General features: G+C 50.7%; 1 protein-coding gene across 1 annotated transcript in view; it reads left to right on the forward strand.

The window, feature by feature from the left end:
- The window catches only part of LOC141978492 (vasoactive intestinal polypeptide receptor 1-like), a 77,990-nt gene extending 71,895 nt beyond the window's left edge, over nt 1-6,095 (forward strand). The window contains exons 11-13 of the mRNA XM_074940640.1: nt 2,222-2,351; nt 2,992-3,033; nt 3,609-6,095. Of these exons, the coding sequence (XP_074796741.1) occupies nt 2,222-2,351; nt 2,992-3,033; nt 3,609-3,701 (265 nt within the window). The 3' untranslated portion in view covers nt 3,702-6,095. The remainder of the gene's footprint in view (nt 1-2,221; nt 2,352-2,991; nt 3,034-3,608) is intronic.
- Nucleotides 6,096-17,647: the final 11,552 nt, after the last annotated feature.

Raw genomic sequence — 17,647 nt, forward strand, 5'->3', positions numbered from 1 at the left:
ACTTCCCTGGTCCTTCTCGCATGAACAGAGAGCAACAATACCCGAAGTCCAAAGGTGCAAACAATTCAATGTTTATTGGGGTGAACTTCCAGCAAGCATGATTCCAGTTTCCTTCCTTAGTATCCCCCTTCCCAGCTCTGACACCACAGAGCCTTTCACCTGTGTCCCTGTTCCCATTCCTGCCCTTAGCCAAACATGATTCCAATTTCCCCAGCCCCATTCCCTGTTCCCATTTCCCCTCCCCACACCCACCCCCTCACTTCCTGATTGACTGCAGACTATATAGTAAAACTTGAGTTCTGCTTAGCTATACCTTAACCAATCATTTTTCTGAAATTTAACTAACCAATCCTAACATATTGTAACATGATTATGTAACCAATTATATCCCAACACCTTAATTAGTTTACACCCAGCAAAATTAATTATACAGCAGACAGGAACAATCACAGAACCAGACAGAGATTATACAGACAAACAATAGCAAAGTGGGAACTATAATGACAAAACAGTACAGAAGTGAGGTTTTCACATCCCAGCTATTGATAAGTGAGTTCTTGCCAGACAGGATGCTATCAAACTAAGTTTCCTTTTACATTTTCTAGGCACTTCCCTTTCTCTGGAGGCGATAGGCATTATCAGGACAGGAGTGTATTCCTAACAGCCCAATAGCACCTTATTTCAATGTGACTAGTTTGGGATGTGAGGAGGTGACCGGTCACTTTCCAGCTTATGGCTGCCTCTGCAGCTTAGCCAAAGGCCTTAGCCTAAGCACAGGGCCTCAGACTGTCACAGTGAGAGAAGGCCCTTACACTGGCAGACAGTGATTTCGATTCTTTCTTTTATACCTCTATAACTAGCCAAGTGATAAGAATAGACCTAAATTCTTTGAGTACAGGCCTTTACCAACAGGCCTGAATATCTATATCCTAACAGTGGTGCCCTGTTCTTCACGGGGATATGGGGTCCAGGGCAGCCTGGGGGGTTAGCGGGGGGCCTGGCACTGGCAGCAGCGAGTGACCCAGCCCCAGCCCACTCCGCTCCACCCTGCCGGCTCCCGGCATTGCTCAGGGGCTGGGGCTTGGAGGATGAGATGGAGTGGGGGTGGGGTGGGAAGAGGTGGGGCATGGTGTGGCCGGATTGCTTGCTGCTGCCAGCACCAGGCCCCCCGCTAGCACCCCAGGCCACCCTGGACCCTCTGTCCCCCTGAAGCGTGGGGCCGCCCAAAACGCAGGGCCCGAAGCAGTGCCCCAATCCGTCCTATGGATGGGACGGCTCTGCTTGGGCATCACCAGAAATTATACAAACCTGCCGCCCATGGCTACGACGATGATCAAAGTCCTCCCCCAAACACACCTTCCAAGATCCATGGGTCCTACACATGCCTATCACATGTGGTGTACCTCATCCAGTGCACTAAATGTCCCAGCAACAACACTGTGGTGAAACCAGACAATCACTACGCTCTCAAACAAACTCACACGGGAAAATAATAGACAAAAACATCCTTTCACATGTGGGTGAGCACTTCACAGAAAGCAATCACTTTGTGTTTGACCTCTCAGGCCTCATCTTCAAAGGAGACCTGCACAACCTTCAGAAGACAAGTGTGGGAGCTTAAATTCATAACTGTGCTAGACACTAAAAATCATGGACTAAATAGAGACACTGGATTTATGGCTTATAACAACACTAACCCACTAACACGACCTCCCCTCAACATTTCATTTTTTCTCTCTCCTTTTCCCCCTATGACTGGAGGTGTGTTAACAGGCCACTTCACCTTGAATGGGCCCTTGAAATGTGTTAACTACTTATGCTAAACAATCTGTTCCACCTTGTATTTAACTGTGACACTCGGAGGGTCTTTTCCAGACCTGAAGAAGAGCTCTGTTTGGCTTGAAAGCTTGTCTCTCTCGCCAACTGAAGTTGGTGGAATAAAAGATATCACCTCCCCCACCTTGTCTCTCTAATATCCTGGGACCAACATGGCTCCAACTAGTGGGTCACTTTTCCTGACCCCTCCCCAAGTGACACTTGTTCTGCAACAGACCTAGTGCGGTGTCATTTAAACGGATGTAGAAAGGCCAGATGCACTATTCAATTTTAATACTTTCCCAGTAGCTCTATTTCCTGGGAGGGAAGAGCATTTTTAATTCACTAACAGTGCGAACCCAGTGATTCTTGTATAACCAGAACCTGTCACTTTGATTCTTCCCAGGAGACTGGCAAAATCCACACTGCTTCTCATCCCCCTCTTTGGGGTTCACTACGTGGTGTTCGCCCTCTTCCCGGAGAATATTGGCGTTGAAGCAAGACTCTATTTCGAACTGGTTCTTGGCTCCTATCAGGTATGAGAGTGAGGGAGCAGCTGGCGCTGAGAGGAGTAATAACAGAAGCCCCAGCTGTGAACCTGGGCCCAGATTCTCTCTCCCTGTACCACCCACGTGCAGCCCTTGCACCCTGTGCCCTGCCCACACATCAAAACAGGGCATGGAGGGGGTTGCCGCAGGCTGACAGAGGTAGAAAATGGGCTCTTATTTCTTTATTTTAAAAAAGAGAACTACAAAATAAGGGGGGGAAATACAGTCGAAGGAGACGTCTGACTGTCCATGAACGCAAACGGAGCGTCACCCTTTCGCTGCATGTCAAACTAACAGCCAGGGTGTGATTGTAACCAGCTCAGTACTACCCTGATTCCCTCCCCCGATGCAATTACCCAGAATCCCCAGGCGCAGTCCCTATCTTACCAAGGAACAGAATGTATCATTGCTGTGAGGGCTGCAAACCAGTCAGATAAACTCCATGTGGCTCCTATGAATAGCTAGGCCCCAACAGCAGCAACCACCTTCTTTAGATGAACATCCACAGAGTATTTGTAACAGCATAAATGAAATGGGAGGAGTCTAGCCCTTGGGCTTTCCAGGAGGGTGGAGAAATGCAGCAACATGTTTGTTCTGTGAAACTTCTTCCCCTGCTGTTGTATTTCAGGGGTTCCTGGTGGCTCTGCTGTACTGCTTCCTGAATGGGGAGGTGAGTGATTTCCTTTCAGCACACATGTGTGCACACATGCATGCACAAACACATGCACGTGTGCACACAAATTCACTTGTGAACACATGCATGTGCACACAGATACATGCAGTGCACACATGTATACACATACACACAAGGATGTGCACACGCACTGCATTGGCTCAGGGTTCCTTTTCTAATTAACCTCCCCAGTGCGGTGTCTAGCACAGGGATTGTGTCCTTATTACCACATCCCTCCTCGGCTCCAGCCCAACCAGCTGGTGCCATCTGTATCTGTTAAAGGGGGCTCCCTGAGTGCTGAGGGAGGGGGTTTCTGACACTGGGAGGCTAAATCAGTTGAACTGATGATGTAAAAAGCCACCTTTCATTGGCCTGTAGATATGAGACCCTGCATCCCTGTGGACCCTTCCCTGTGAGGCTCTCAAAGCCCTTTGCCAAACCTGAATGAGTCCTCGGGGGAGGGGTCTGGGTGCTGGTCTCCATTTCCTATGGGTTGAAGTGAAGCTCAAAGTGGGGAAGGCCCAGCTTCTCCCAGCGCTGTTCCAAGGTGATTCTCTGCTGGGCTGTTCCAGGTGCAGGCTGAGATCCGGAGGAACTGGGGTAAATGGCAGTCGTCCATGGAGAGCAACGTCTTCAACCTGGTGACCCAAGACTTTACAGCCTGAGAAGGGAAAGGGCTGGTGATAAACAGCTTCCCAAAGCCTGACCGCTATTCCGCGCCCCGCAGCAGCAGCCCCAGCGGGAAGTAGGGCAGTGCCTTGTATTCCACTTTGCCGCCCAGTTTGTTTCTGCTTCCTTGGCCAAACATACAGAGGTGGGGACTGGGGGAAAAGACCTTGTAGATCGACTCTAGCCCCTCCCCAGAGATTGTTGCAGGGTCGTACTCTGCATTCTATTCTTCAGGACTTGTGCAGCTTTGTGTTCAATGTCCCAAGAAACAGACCTTCCTCCCCTTCCCTTGGGGAAATGACCCCACAGGCAAAGATTTTGCACTTGGGAAAAGTTTCCAGAGATTCAGGCTGTATTCTCCATTCATTGCCTTCCTCCTAGTTATAAGCCATGCACTGCTCTAACTCACTCCTCTCCCTCCCTGCCAGGGGCCCCCACCCTGCTCTCAGCTGTTGTGACTCATGTCCCCCACACACATCCAATCCACCAGTCTCCTTAGCAGGTGGGTTGCCCTTCTTGTAAATACTTAGGGGTTTTCTCCATCTTTCTGGTCCTGAGCTGCATGGGATACAGCGTCACCTGGCACAGCCTGCCCAGGGCCAGATGTCGGCATCGCCTGGCATGGCCTGCCCAGGCCATATAGAGAAGGCAATTGTATTCCTGCACCGTGATGTGCTACCTGCCCTGAAGGCCTCTCTTTTGCTGCCATCGTGTGTTTGTTCTTTACACTCGCTCCCAGGGCATTTCAGCCTGGTTACCTGGCAGGTTTTTCTCCTCCCCCCAAGACGCTTTTTCTCGCGTGGCTTTGCATGTTTCCAAGCTGAATCTTATTTTCTGTGATTCCTGTTCCTCTCCCTGGTGCTCACAGCTCCTCCTGGCCTAGTGCCATCTGCAGAGTTCGTCAGCATGTGGCTTTCTCCCACTGCCCAGCTCAGTAATGAAGATGTTCGATGAGGCCAGTCCTTGCACAACACACATTCCCAGCTCCGTGCCTTGCTGTTTACCCCTGGCCAACACTTCATTTGATACTTCCCCCTTTGGCTTTGGTTCTTTTAGCCCTGTCCCCGCCCACAGGACAGGATACCCACACCCAGCAGTTGGAATCAGAGTGGACAGGGTTCGCTCCTGTGTGAGAAGCCAGCATTAGGGCGAGGTCCTGCTTCAGTCCCACTTTTTTAGGCTTTTAATGATGTCTTGGCTTCATACAGGCCCTGTGCACGGGGTGAATTTCACATTATAGCAGGATTTGGTGAGACACTGACCTGGGCTCTCCCCACCTCAGAAAATCTGACCCTGTGTCAAGCCATCATCATCACCAGTCTTCCTACACCATTGGGGTGTAGGTAGCCTTTATTATTTTTTAAAGGTAACTTTAGAGCTGTTCTATTACACCATCGAGGGCTTGGCTCTGGCGGCTACAGTTCAACAGACTAACAAATTAGAGACTAATTTGGGCCACTAAGGGGCCTCTAAGGGGCCACAAGGACTCCTTGTTGTTTTTACAGTTCAGCAGAGCTCTCTCTGCCTGTTTTAGCTCTAGAGCTCATAGAAACACATGAAGCCATAAGCAAGTAACAGACAATCACAAGAAGAAGGTCTATTATCTTGTATTCATTTTATTAACGTTACCAACACAGTTATGAGTATCACAGCATATACAATGCCTAGATCTATCCAGGCACCAGTTCTAACTGCAGCCAGACTCGCATCCTCCTAGACAGCATTAGGGTCAGGTGGGTCTCTCATGGATTGATCATCAGTACAGGGATGCTTCCTGCTGGAGTTTGCCCATAGGAAGCTCAATTTTCCTGCTCTGAGCACCCCCTTTTTATGTGATTCTCCCTATACTTACATTCTGCACATGTACATGCAAGTGTCACCCCTCTTTTTCCTTATTGGTCTGATGTTCTCTAGAAACAGACGGGACCCCAATTTCTATAGGTCATGTAGGTTCTCTTTATTCTCATTGGCATTGACACACAACCTGTATCCCATGGTGCAGACACATGTGGGCCTCTACCACATTTTTATGATTTAAAATTAATCTTCCAGCTAATTTTTTGCAATGTTACCCCTTGGTGCCTCTTTTCCCATCATCTCAGTGCATAGGGTTATTCTTCAGTCACTTAATTTTGTCAGCATTTCTTAGCTCCAGGGCCTAAAATAGCTAAGCTAAAATCTTGCAGGCCTCAGCCTACAGGTCTTACATTTCAGCCTTTCTTCCTTAGCTATCTAATCCCTGATTCCCTCTAACTACTGTTCAAGCTTATACTTCTACCACCCTACAACTTAACTCAATTTACCATACAATGCTTCTATGTAACATGACAATCATAACATCACCCAATAACTGGATTATAAACTAAAATCATTGGCTGCAAGGGGCATCAAGCAGGAGTTAAACTGTGCCAGTCGTTCCTATTCTGAGCTCGTTTTATATGCCAATGTAATAAAGCTGCTTCAGACATTACTGTGTTACGGTGTGTGCCTCTAGCATTAGCCGCTCTTGTCTCTTGCTCTAGGGGTGCCAAAGAAATGCCTGCTTAGGTAACCTGGACTACTGGGCATTCTGAAAAGATGTCCCAGATATGTCCTGTGTCAAGGGCTGCACTGAAATCCAGAGCCCTTCACCTACCAACACTCTGACTGTCTCTCACTTTGGCTCTCTAATATCCTGGGACCAACATGGCTACAACAACATTGCAAAGCCCCGGTCAGGTTTGTCCAGTAAGACTTGTCCTTTGTGAGACCACTCCGCTGACTTCCCTAATCCCTGAGCTGTTTACTGATTTCTTCTCTCCTGGGTTATGAAACTGTTTAATTTTATGGCCCACTCAGAAGAGCCCCCACAGCCCAGGCATTCAGAGCGCAGTCCTGGAGGGAGCCAAAAGCAACAACAAAGTCTGGCCTTTGAGCAACACAGTGAAGTGGCCACTGGCCAGTGATTTTCAGTTCCTCTGGTTTTTTTCCTGTTGCTGCCCAGACTGCGATAAAATCAGTGCTTGCCAACATACCATTTCCCAAGGGTCCCCAGCCTGCTGGAGAATTGCATCCTCCCCACACACACATGCACTCTCTCTCCCCTCACATTTGTTTAATGGGGATAACAGTCCTGTCCTGTCTTGCTGGGGTATGGAAGAGGGGCAAGTAAGTATCTAACATAGGGTATGTCTACACTATGAAATTAGGTCGAATTTATAGAAGTCGGTTTTGTAGAAAGCGTTTTTATACAGTCGATTGTGTGTCCCCACACAAATGCTCTAAGTGCATGTAGTCGGCGGAGTGGGTCCACAGTACTGAGGCAACCGTCGACTTCCAGAGTGTTGCACTGTGGGTAGCTATCCCACAGTTCCCACAGTCTCCGCTGCCCATTGGAATTGTGGGTTGAGATCCCAGTGCCTGATGGAGCTAAAACATTGTCGCGGGTGGTTCTGGGTACATATCGTCAGGCCCCCGTTCCCTCCCTCCCTCCATGAAAGCAAGGGCAGACAATCATTTTGCGCCTTTTTTCTTGAGTTACTTGTGCAGACGCCATACCACGGCAAGCATGGAGCCCGCTCAGATCACTTTGGCAATTAGGAGCACATTAAACACCGCACGCATTATCCAGCAGTATATGCAGCACCAGAACCTGGCAAAGCGAAACCGGGCGAGTAGGCGACGTCAGTGCGGTGACGAGAGTGATGAGGACATGGACACAGACTTCTCTCAAAGCATGGGCCCTGGCAATGTGAGCATCATGGTGCTAATGGGGCAGGTTCATACAGTGGAACGCTGATTCTGGGCCCGGGAAACAAGCACAGACTGGTGGGACCACATAGTGTTGCAGGTCTGGGACGATTCCCAGTGGCTGCGAAACTTTCGCATGCATAAGGGCACTTTCATGGAACTTTGTGACTTGCTTTCCCCTGCCCTGAGGCACAAGAATACCAAGATGAGAGCAGCCCTCACAGTTGAGAAGCAAGTGGCAATAGCTGTGTGGAAGCTTGCAACGCCAGACAGCTACCGGTCAGTCGGGAATCAATTTGGAGTGGGCAAATCTACTGTGGGGGCTGCTGTGATGCAAGTAGCTAACGCAATCAAATATCTGCTGATATCAAGGGTAATGACCCTGGGAAATGTGCAGGTCATAGTGGATGGCTTTGCTGCAATGGGATTCCCTAACTGTGGTGGGGTCATAGACGGAACCCATATCCCTATCTTGGCACCGGAGCACCAAGCCGGCGAGTACATAAACCGCAAGGGGTACTTTTCAATAGTGCTGCAAGCACTGGTGGATCACAAGGGACGTTTCACCAACATCAACGTGGGATGGCTGGGAAAGGTACATGACACTCGCATCTTCAGGAACTCTGGTCTGTTTCAAAAGCTGCAGGAAGGGACTTTATTCCCAGACCAGAAAATAACCGTTGGGGATGTTGAAATGCCTATAGTTATCCTTGGGGACCCAGCCTACCCCTTAATGCCATGGCTCGTGAAGCCGTACGCAGGCAGCCTGGACAGTAGTCAGGAGCTGTTCAACTACAGGCTGAGCAAGTGCAGAATGTGCATTTGGATGTTTAAAAGCACGCTGGCGCAGTTTACTGACTCGGTTAGACCTCAGCGAAACCAATATTCCCACTGTTATTACTGCTTGCTGTGCGCTCCACAATATCTGTGAGAGTAAGGGGGAGACATTTATGGTGGGGTGGGAAGTTGAGGCAAATCGCCTGGCTGCTGGTTACGCATAGCCAGACACCAGGGCAGTTAGAAGAGCACAGGAGGGCACGGTGCGCATCAGAGAAGCTGTGAAAACCAGTTTCATGACTGGCCAGGCTATGGAGTGAAAGTTCTGTTTGTTTCTCCTTGATGAAACCTCCCGCCCCTTGTTTCACTCTACTTCCCTGTAAGCTAAACACCCTCGCCTCCTCCCTTCGATCACTGCTTGCAGAGGCAATAAAGTCATTGTTGCTTCACATTCATGCATTCTTTATTAATTCATCACACAAATAGGGGGATAACTACCAAGGTAGCCCAGGAGGGGTGGTGGAGGAGAGAAGCACCAGGAGGGGTGGTGGAGGAGGGAAGGACAAGGCCACACAGCACTTTAAAAGTTTAAAACTTTAAAACTTATTGAATGGTAGCCTTCTGTTGCTTGGGCAATCCTCTGGGGTAGAGTGGCTGGGTGGCCAGAGGTCCCCCCACTGCGTTCTTGGGCGTCTGGGAGAGGAGGCTATGGAACTTGGGGAGGAGGGCGGTTGGTTACACAGGGGCTGTAGTGGCGGTCTGTGCTCCTACTGCCTTTCCTGCAGCTCAACCATACGCTGGAGCATATTAGTTTGATCCTCCAGCAGCCTCAGCATTGAATCCTGCCTCCTCTCATCACGCTGCCACCACCTTTCAGCTTCAGCCCTCTCTTCAGCCCGCCACTTACTCTCTTCAGCCTGCCACCTCTCCTCCCGGTCATTTTGTGCTTTCCTGGACTCTGACATTGTCTGCCTCCACGCATTCGTCAGTGTGGGAGGACGGCATGAGCTCAGAGAACATTTTATCGCGAGTGCTTTTTTTTTGCCTTCTAACCTTCGCTAGCCTCTGGGAAGGAGAAGATCCTGTGATCCTTGAAACACATGCAGCTAGTGGAGGAAAAAAAAGGGACAGTGGTATTTAAAAAGACACATTTTATAGAACAATGGGTACACTCTTTCACGGTGGGTACAATGGGTACACTCACACGGTGGGTACATGGTGGGTACACAATGGGTACACTCTTTTCACGAGCTTGCTGTTAACATTACATACATAGCACATGTCTTTCGTTCCAAGGTTGCATTTTGCCTCCCCCCAGTGCTTGGCTAGCCCCTCCCCACTCCCCATGGCTAACGGCGGGGAACATTTCTGTTCAGCCACAGGCAAACAGCCCAGCAGGAAAGGGCACCTCTGAATGTCCCCTTAAGAAAAGCACCCTATTTCAACCATAAATTATATCAGTCTCCTGAGGATAACACAGAGAGATAAAGAACGGATGTTGTTTGAACGCCAGAAAACATACACTGCAATGCTTTGTTCTACAATGATTCCCAAGTACGTGCTACTGGCCTGGAATGGTAAAGTGTCCTACCATGGTGGATGGATTAAGGCTGCCCTCCCCAGAAACCTTTTGCAAAGGCTTTGGGAGTACATCCAGGAGAGCTGCGAATGCCAGGACAAATTAATCCTTTCACATGCTTACTTTTAAACCATGTATAGTATTTTAAAAGGTACACTCACCGGAGGTCCTTTCTCCACCTGCTGGGTCCAGGAGGCAGCCTTGGGTGGGTTCGGGGGATACTGGCTCCAGGTCCAGGGTGAGAAACAGTTCCTGGCTGTCGGGAAAACCGGTTTCTCCGCTTGCTTGCTGTGAGCTATCTACAACCTCATCATCATCATCATCTTCTTCGTCCCCAAAACCTGCTTCCGTGTTGCCTCCATCTCCATTGAAGGAGTCAAACAACACAGCTGGGGTAGTGGTGGCTGAACCCCCTAAAATGGCATGCAGCTCATCATAGAAGCGGCATGTTTGGGGCTCTGACCCGGAGCGGCCGTTCGCCTCTCTGGTTTTCTGGTAGGCTTGCCTCAGCTCCTTAAGTTTCACGTGGCACTGCTTCGGGTCCCTGTTATGGCCTCTGTCCTTCATGCCCTGGGAGATTTTGACAAATGTTTTGGCATTTCGAAAACTGGAACGTAGTTCTGATAGCATGGATTCCTCTCCCCATACAGCGATCAGATCCCGTACCTCCCATTCGGTCCATGCTGGAGCTCTTTTGCAATTCTGGGACTCCATCATGGTCACCTCTGCTGATGAGCTCTGCATGGTCATCTACAGCTTGCCACACTGGCCTAACAGGAAATTGAAATTCAAAAGTTCACGGGCCTTTTCCTGTCTACCTGGCCAGTGCATCTGAGTTGAGAGTGCTGTCCAGAGCGGTCACAATGGAGCACTCTGGGATAGCTCCCGAAGGCCAATACCGTCTAATTGCGTCCACAGTACCCCAAATTCGACTGGGCAAGGCCGATTTCGGAGCTAATCCCCTTGTCGGGGGTGGAGTAAGGAAATCAATTTTAAGAGCCCTTTAAGTCGAAAAAAAAGGCTTCGTCATGTGGACAGGTGCAGGGTTAAATCAATTTAATGCTGTAAATTCGACCTCAACTCCTAGTGTAGACCAGGGCATAGATAGAGTATCAGAACCAGCTCCTGTGGCCCCTTGTAAGGGCATAGCCTGCCCCTTTAAAGGCCTGGGGCTAGGCCAGCCCTGATCAATCAGCTTTCCACCAATAGATCTCAAAGTGTTTTACTGAAGATATCAGTTTCATTATCCCAAGTTTATAGCCAGGGAAACTGAGGCACAGAGAGGGGAAGTGTCTTGCTAAAGGTCACCCAACAGGCCCATGGCAGAGCCAGGAACAGGACCCAGGTGTCCTGACTCCCAGTGCTGTGTGCTATACACTAGGCCACACTGCCTCCCTAGACAGATTAGCGCACTCCTGTGCACAGATCAATAGCTCTAGGGATCCAGCCACTCAGCAGGCCAGTGGCAGAGCTGGGATTAGAACCCAGATCTCTGTACTTCAGCCCACTGCTCTCCCCACTAGGCAATACTGCCACACTCTGTAATCGTGGTCATAGCCCAGGTGACTAAAAGCTCTTCTCCTTCTGTAATTATTTGTGCACATAGGAGTGATTTCAATAAAAAGACCTACGTCTGTGCTGTGCTACGCCGGGGAATTTAGGGGCAGGGTGTCGGGAATGTCGGCTTCCATGCAGCCGTGTTAACTCGGCCACACTGCATAGACGTCTGCAGGTGTCAACTTACCTTCCCCGACAATGGAACCACGTCACAAGGATGCAAAGGGGCCTGGCAGCAACTGTTCTCATGCTCTTGGCAGGTGACCAACCCCAGGCTCTGCAACACTGAGAGCACAGCCCTCTGCAGCTTGAGCTAACCCACAGCAGCACCTGCCCAAGGATGGGGTGCACTCCCCATCTCTCGCCATCTTTAAGTCAAGATGGGGTGTCGTTCTTAGAGATACTCTGCAGCTCACAGGGAAGGTAAGGACTGATGAGGAAGCTATCAGGGAAGGGTCTCTGGCCTGTGCTCTTTACAGGAACTCAGACTTGATGACCTAACAGTCCTTTCTGGCCTTAATGTGTCTGGCTAACGGGCTAAGTGCCATTCCTAGGAGCTGTGGACAGTCCTAGACCCCTTGGCCTGGGCACAGAGGAAGGACACAACACACACAGGCAAGTGGGTGGTGAATCCCTTGTGGGAGGCCCTAATGGAATGTGTGCACTGGAGCAAGGAGGGTAATTTTCAGACACAAGCAGTGGGACAGGCTAGTCACTCAGGTGCAGACCCAAGGAGTGTACATGGGGTGGCAACACTGCTACTTTTCACAGACTAGCGCCCGTGGAGCTAGCGTGAGTACATCCACCCCTCCCGCTCCAGTGCAGACAGACCCTTACTCCGCATTGCTTGGCCTGCTGTGTGCTTCTAGTCCCAGTGGTGTCCTGGTTCTTGCAGCGACAGAGGGTTGGGGCCCCAGGGCCCTGCAGGTTACTTTGGGTGGCCCGGCCTCTCCTTGATGCACATTGGGCCCAATCCACAGATGAACGGGAAGGAGTCTGGGCCATGGTCCTGCCTCAGTTAATCTTCTGTGGAGCTCTTTGCCCTGACCAGTCTGGCCTGACTCCCTGAGTTCTCGCCTACGCCAGGCTGCTTCTGGGCTGTTCTCCCTGCGGGGGGGGGGGGGGGCAGCTCCCAGGGTGGCGTTGTTCAAGGCCCTGGTACAGACAAGGCTCAGGCATCAGCATTAGATGATTTGGTGGTACAAGCACCTGAGCCACCTCCTGGTGCTGCCTCATTGGCAAGTATATAGAATCATAGAATCATAGAATATCAGGGTTGGAAGGGACCTCAGGAGGTCATCTAGTCCAACCTCCTGCTCAAAGCAGGACCAATCCCCAATCAAATCATCCCAGCCAGGGCTTTGTCAAGCCTGACCTTAAAAACTTCCAAGGAAGGAGATTCTACCACCTCCCTAGGTAACGCATTCCAGTGTTTCACCAGGTGAAAAAGTTTTTCCTAATATCCACCCTAAACCTCCCCCACTGCAACTTGAGCCCATTACTCCTTGTCCTGTCCTCTTCTACCACTGAGAATAGTCTAGAACCATCCTCTCTGGAACCACCTCTCAGGTAGTTGAAAGCAGCTATCAAATCCCCCCTCATTCTTCTCTTCCGTAGACTAAACATTCCCAGTTCCCTCAGCCTCTCCTCATAAGTCATGTGTTCCAGACCCCTAATCATTTTTGTTGCCCTTCGCTGGACTCTCTCCAATTTATCCACATCCTTCTTGTAGTGTGGGGCCCAAAACTGGACACAGTACTCCAGATGAGGCCTCACCAATGTCGAATAGAGGGGAACGATCACGTCCCTCGATCTGCTCACTATGCCCCTACTTATACATCCCAAAATGCCATTGGCCTTCTTGGCAACAAGGGCACACTGCTGACTCATATCCAGCTTCTCGTCCACTGTCACCCCTAGGTCCTTTTCTGCAGAACTGCTGCCTAGCCATTCGGTCCCTAGTCTGTAGCGGTGCATTGGGTTCTTCCGTCCTAAGTGCAGGACCCTGCACTTATCCTTATTGAACCTCATCAGGTTTCTTTTGGCCCAATCCTCCAATTTGTCTAGGTCCCTCTGTATCCTATCCCTGCCCTCCAGCGTATCTACCACTCCTCCCAGTTTAGTATCATCCGCAAATTTGCTGAGAGTGCAATCCACACCATCCTCCAGATCATTTATGAAGATATTGAACAAAACCGGCCCCAGGACCGACCCCTGGGGCACTCCACTTGACACCGGCTGCCAACTAGACATGGAGCCATTGATCACTACCCGTTGAGCCCGACAATCTAGCCAACTTTCTACCCACCTTATAGTGCATTCATCCAGCCCATACTTCTTTAACTTGCTGACAAGAATACTGTGGGAGACCGTGTCAAAAGCTTTGCTAAAGTCAAGAAACAATACATCCACTGCTTTCCCTTCATCCACAGAATCAGTAATCTCATCATAGAAGGCGATTAGATTAGTCAGGCATGACCTACCCTTGGTGAATCCATGCTGACTGTTCCTGATCACTTTCCTCTCATGTAAGTGCTTCAGGATTGATTCCTTGAGGACCTGCTCCATGATTTTTCCGGGGACTGAGGTGAGGCTGACTGGCCTGTAGTTCCCAGGATCCTCCTTCTTCCCTTTTTTAAAGATTGGCACTACATTAGCCTTTTTCCAGTCATCTAGGACTTCCCCCGTTCGCCACGAGTTTTCAAAGATAATGGCCAATGGCTCTGCAGTCACATCCGCCAATTCCTTTAGCACTCTCGGATGCAACTCGTCCGGCCCCATGGACTTGTGCACGTCCAGCTTTTCTAAATAGTCCCTAACCACCTCTTTCTCCACTGAGGGCTGGCCATCTACTCCCCATGTTGTGATGCCCAGCGCAGCAGTCTGGGAGCTGACCTTGTTCGTGAAGACAGAGGCAAAAAAAGCATTGAGTACATTAGCTTTTTCCACATCCTCTGTCACTAGGTTGCCTCCCTCATTCAGTAAGGGGCCCACACTTTCCTTGGCTTTCTTCTTGTTGCCAACATACCTGAAGAAACCCTTCTTGTTACTCTTGACATCTCTTGCTAGCTGCAGCTCCAGGTGCGATTTGGCCCTCCTGATTTCATTCCTACATGCCCGAGCAATATTTTTATACTCATCCCTGGTCATATGTCCAACCTTCCACTTCTTGTAAGCTTCTTTTTTATGTTTAAGATCCGCTAGGATTTCACCGTTAAGCCAAGCTGGTCGCCTGCCATATTTACTATTCTTTCGACTCATCGGGATGGTTTGTCCCTGTAACCTCAACAGGGATTCCTTGAAATACAGCCAGCTCTCCTGGACTCCTTTCCCCTTCATGTTAGTCCCCCAGGGGATCCTACCCATCCGTTCCCTGAGGGAGTCGATGTCTGCTTTCCTGAAGTCCAGGGTCCGTATCCTGGCGCGAACCTTTCTTCCCTGCGTCAGGATCCTGAACTCGACCAACTCATGGTCACTGCCTCCGAGATTCCCATCCACTTTTGCTTCCCCCACTAATTCTTCCCGGTTTGTGAGCAGCAGGTCAAGAAAAGCTCTCCCCCTAGTTGGCTCCTCTAGCACTTGCACCAGGAAATTGTCCCCTACGCTTTCCAAAAACTTCCTGGATTGTCTATGCACCGCTGTATTGCTCTCCCAGCAGATATCAGGAAAATTAAAGTCACCCATGAGAACCAGGGCGTGCGCTCTAGTAGCTTCTGCGAGTTGCCAGAAGAAAGCCTCATCCACCTCATCCCCCTGGTCCGGTGGTCTATAGCAGGCTCCCACCACTACATCACTCTTGTTGCTCACACTTCTAAACCTAATCCATAGACACTCAGGTTTTTCTGCAGTTTCGTACCGGAGCTCTGAGCAGTCATACTGCTCCCTTACATACAGTGCTACTCCCCCACCTTTTCTGCCCTGCCTGTCCTTCCTGAACAGTTTATAACCATCCATGACAGTACTCCAGTCATGTGAGTTATCCCACCAAGTCTCTGTTATTCCAATCACGTCATAATTCCTTGACATCACCAGGACCTCCAGTTCTCCCTGCTTGTTTCCAAGGCTTTGTGCATTCGTATATAAGCACTTGAGATAACCTGCTGATCGCCGCTCATTCTCAGTATGAGGCAGGAGCCCTCCCCTCACAGACTTTCCTGTCTGTGTTTCCTCCCGGTATCCCGCTTTCCCACTTACCTCAGGGCTTTGGTCTCCTTCCCCCGGTGAACCTAGTTTAAAGCCCTCCTCACTAGGTTAGCCAGCCTGCTCGCAAAGATGCTCTTCCCTCTCTTCGTAAGGTGCTGTAGCCTCCTGGCTACACAAGGCCCTTCCACTGCTTGGGCTGCGTCTCTAGTGCGGGGAGCGGCGCAGGGCTTTGCTGAGAGCCTGCGGGTGGCACTGTGAGCCTGTAGCAGTCCAGCCAGCGCTGACACTGGATACAGCGGCATGGGCTGTGGAATGAGCAGCAGCCCCAGAGCAGCAGGCATTGGAGACAGGCTCAGCTGAAGTGGAGGGCCCTGTCCGATCCCACAGTAGCGCTGGCTGCTGCCCTCTTCTTGCTGTCCTGAGCAGTCAATAAGTGTTTCTTCTGGGGACTTGAGAGCACCTGTGGAGGAAGGGGGGAGGGCTCTGCTGCTCTCAGCAGCGCCTGGCACCCGGGCCCACCTGGCATTGAGGGAGAACTCGGGGAGCCAGGGTTTCCCCACCTGTCACCCCAGAGACCTGGCTGCTAGGGGGTTAATGAGCAGACTGGGATGGGGGATAAGCCAAAGGTCCTGCTCACAGGCCAGCTTTTATATGAGCTAGAAAAGTCCAGTGCTTTCCCTGCTGCTTCTTCCACCCCTCCCCCTTGTTTGCTCCCATCTCCAGTCACCTGCTGCTGACTGGTGATGTGCCACTAGCCATTTCAGCACCCAGCTGCCCCGTGGAGCTCACAGCTGGGACACGGGGAGCCAGCAAGTCTGTTCTGCGTGCCCAGACGTCCCGCTACGGAGCCTGCGCAGGGCACTCACTGGGCCTGGTGCTGTGTGTGCCCAGCTGCTAAGAGTCTGCCGCGCGACGAGCAATGACACGGGAGTTGGGGAGAGTTGTGCAAACTCCTCGCTCCCAGATCCTGGCATGGGATGATCCTGCCCGCTGTGTCCGTGGGATCCAGCAGGGCTAGCGTCATTCAGCATAGCCTCCTTTCGCTGGGTCCTAGCCTGGCTCACAGCAATGCATGCAGGACTACGGCAGCATTTGGAGCACAAAGGAGGGGTCTCTTCTGAATAGCCTTTGCTAGACTCTTCACCAGGGCTCATCAATGTCCCTGTGGTGCAGCTGATACTCTCTGCAGGACATGTGTACTCAGGGAACCCGGCCAGGCCTCCATTCCTAGTTCTAGACCAAGCAGGTTGGTAAGGCGAAGTTAAGGCTGGGAATAGGCGGGAACGCCAAGGTCCAGCCAGTCCAGTGGCCTGTCTCTGAAGTGGCCAGCACCAGCTGCTGCAAGGACAAAGCAGGAAACCTGCAGTAGCCAATGTGGGATAATCTGCCCCTCAGAATAAGTCTCGTCTTGGTCCCTAATAGTTAGACACTGATTTAAAGCCTGAACCACAGCGTTTTCCCTCCTTTCCAATGCTCCTTGTTAGCATCAACCGTTGCCCTCTGGCTAGTCCTGTGAGCCATATAAAGATCCAGTCCCACTTTGGCTCTTGTGATGTTTTTGTCATCCTGTGGCAGGGAGTTCCACAGTCTAAGTATACAGGGGAAAAGCCTTCCACAAACATTATCAACAAAATAACGGTTAGAAAGCCAGGCAATTCTCAGGTCGGGGTGAGGCCAAAGCTGTGGATTTCTTTGCAGCAAGGAGGCTCCCAGCAGGGTGAGGCAGGGTGGAAGAAGCAAGTCCAGACATACCCAGGCAGGGGCTAATGGGAGGCGAGACACCAGTAGCACAGGGTGCCTTTGGAAAGGACAAGGAGCTTTGCGTCTCCATTATATATAAGGGCCAGTCTCTTCTAGGGGTTCTTTGGGAAGACAGTACAGACCAGCTGTAAGCTGCAAGGCACAGTTTGGGGGAGACAGCCTGAAATCTGTCACCCTGGAATCTTCTTAATTCAACACCTCGGTCAATGCAGCTATAATGTGAGTGACTGGTGCTCCAGAGAGGAGCGTGTGCTGCTCTGAGGGACAAGACAGGGCCTTTGGGAGAAGTAGGAGAGCAAACAAGTTTCACTGCCCTTGGGAGATGGGAAGGGAAAGATGGCTGTTCTCCTCTGAGGGGTATTTGGGACCTATCTTCTCCCTCTCTGCTCCACCCCA

Source organism: Natator depressus, chromosome 27 (genome assembly GCF_965152275.1).
Source record: "Natator depressus isolate rNatDep1 chromosome 27, rNatDep2.hap1, whole genome shotgun sequence".
Lineage (NCBI taxonomy): Eukaryota > Metazoa > Chordata > Testudines > Cheloniidae > Natator > Natator depressus.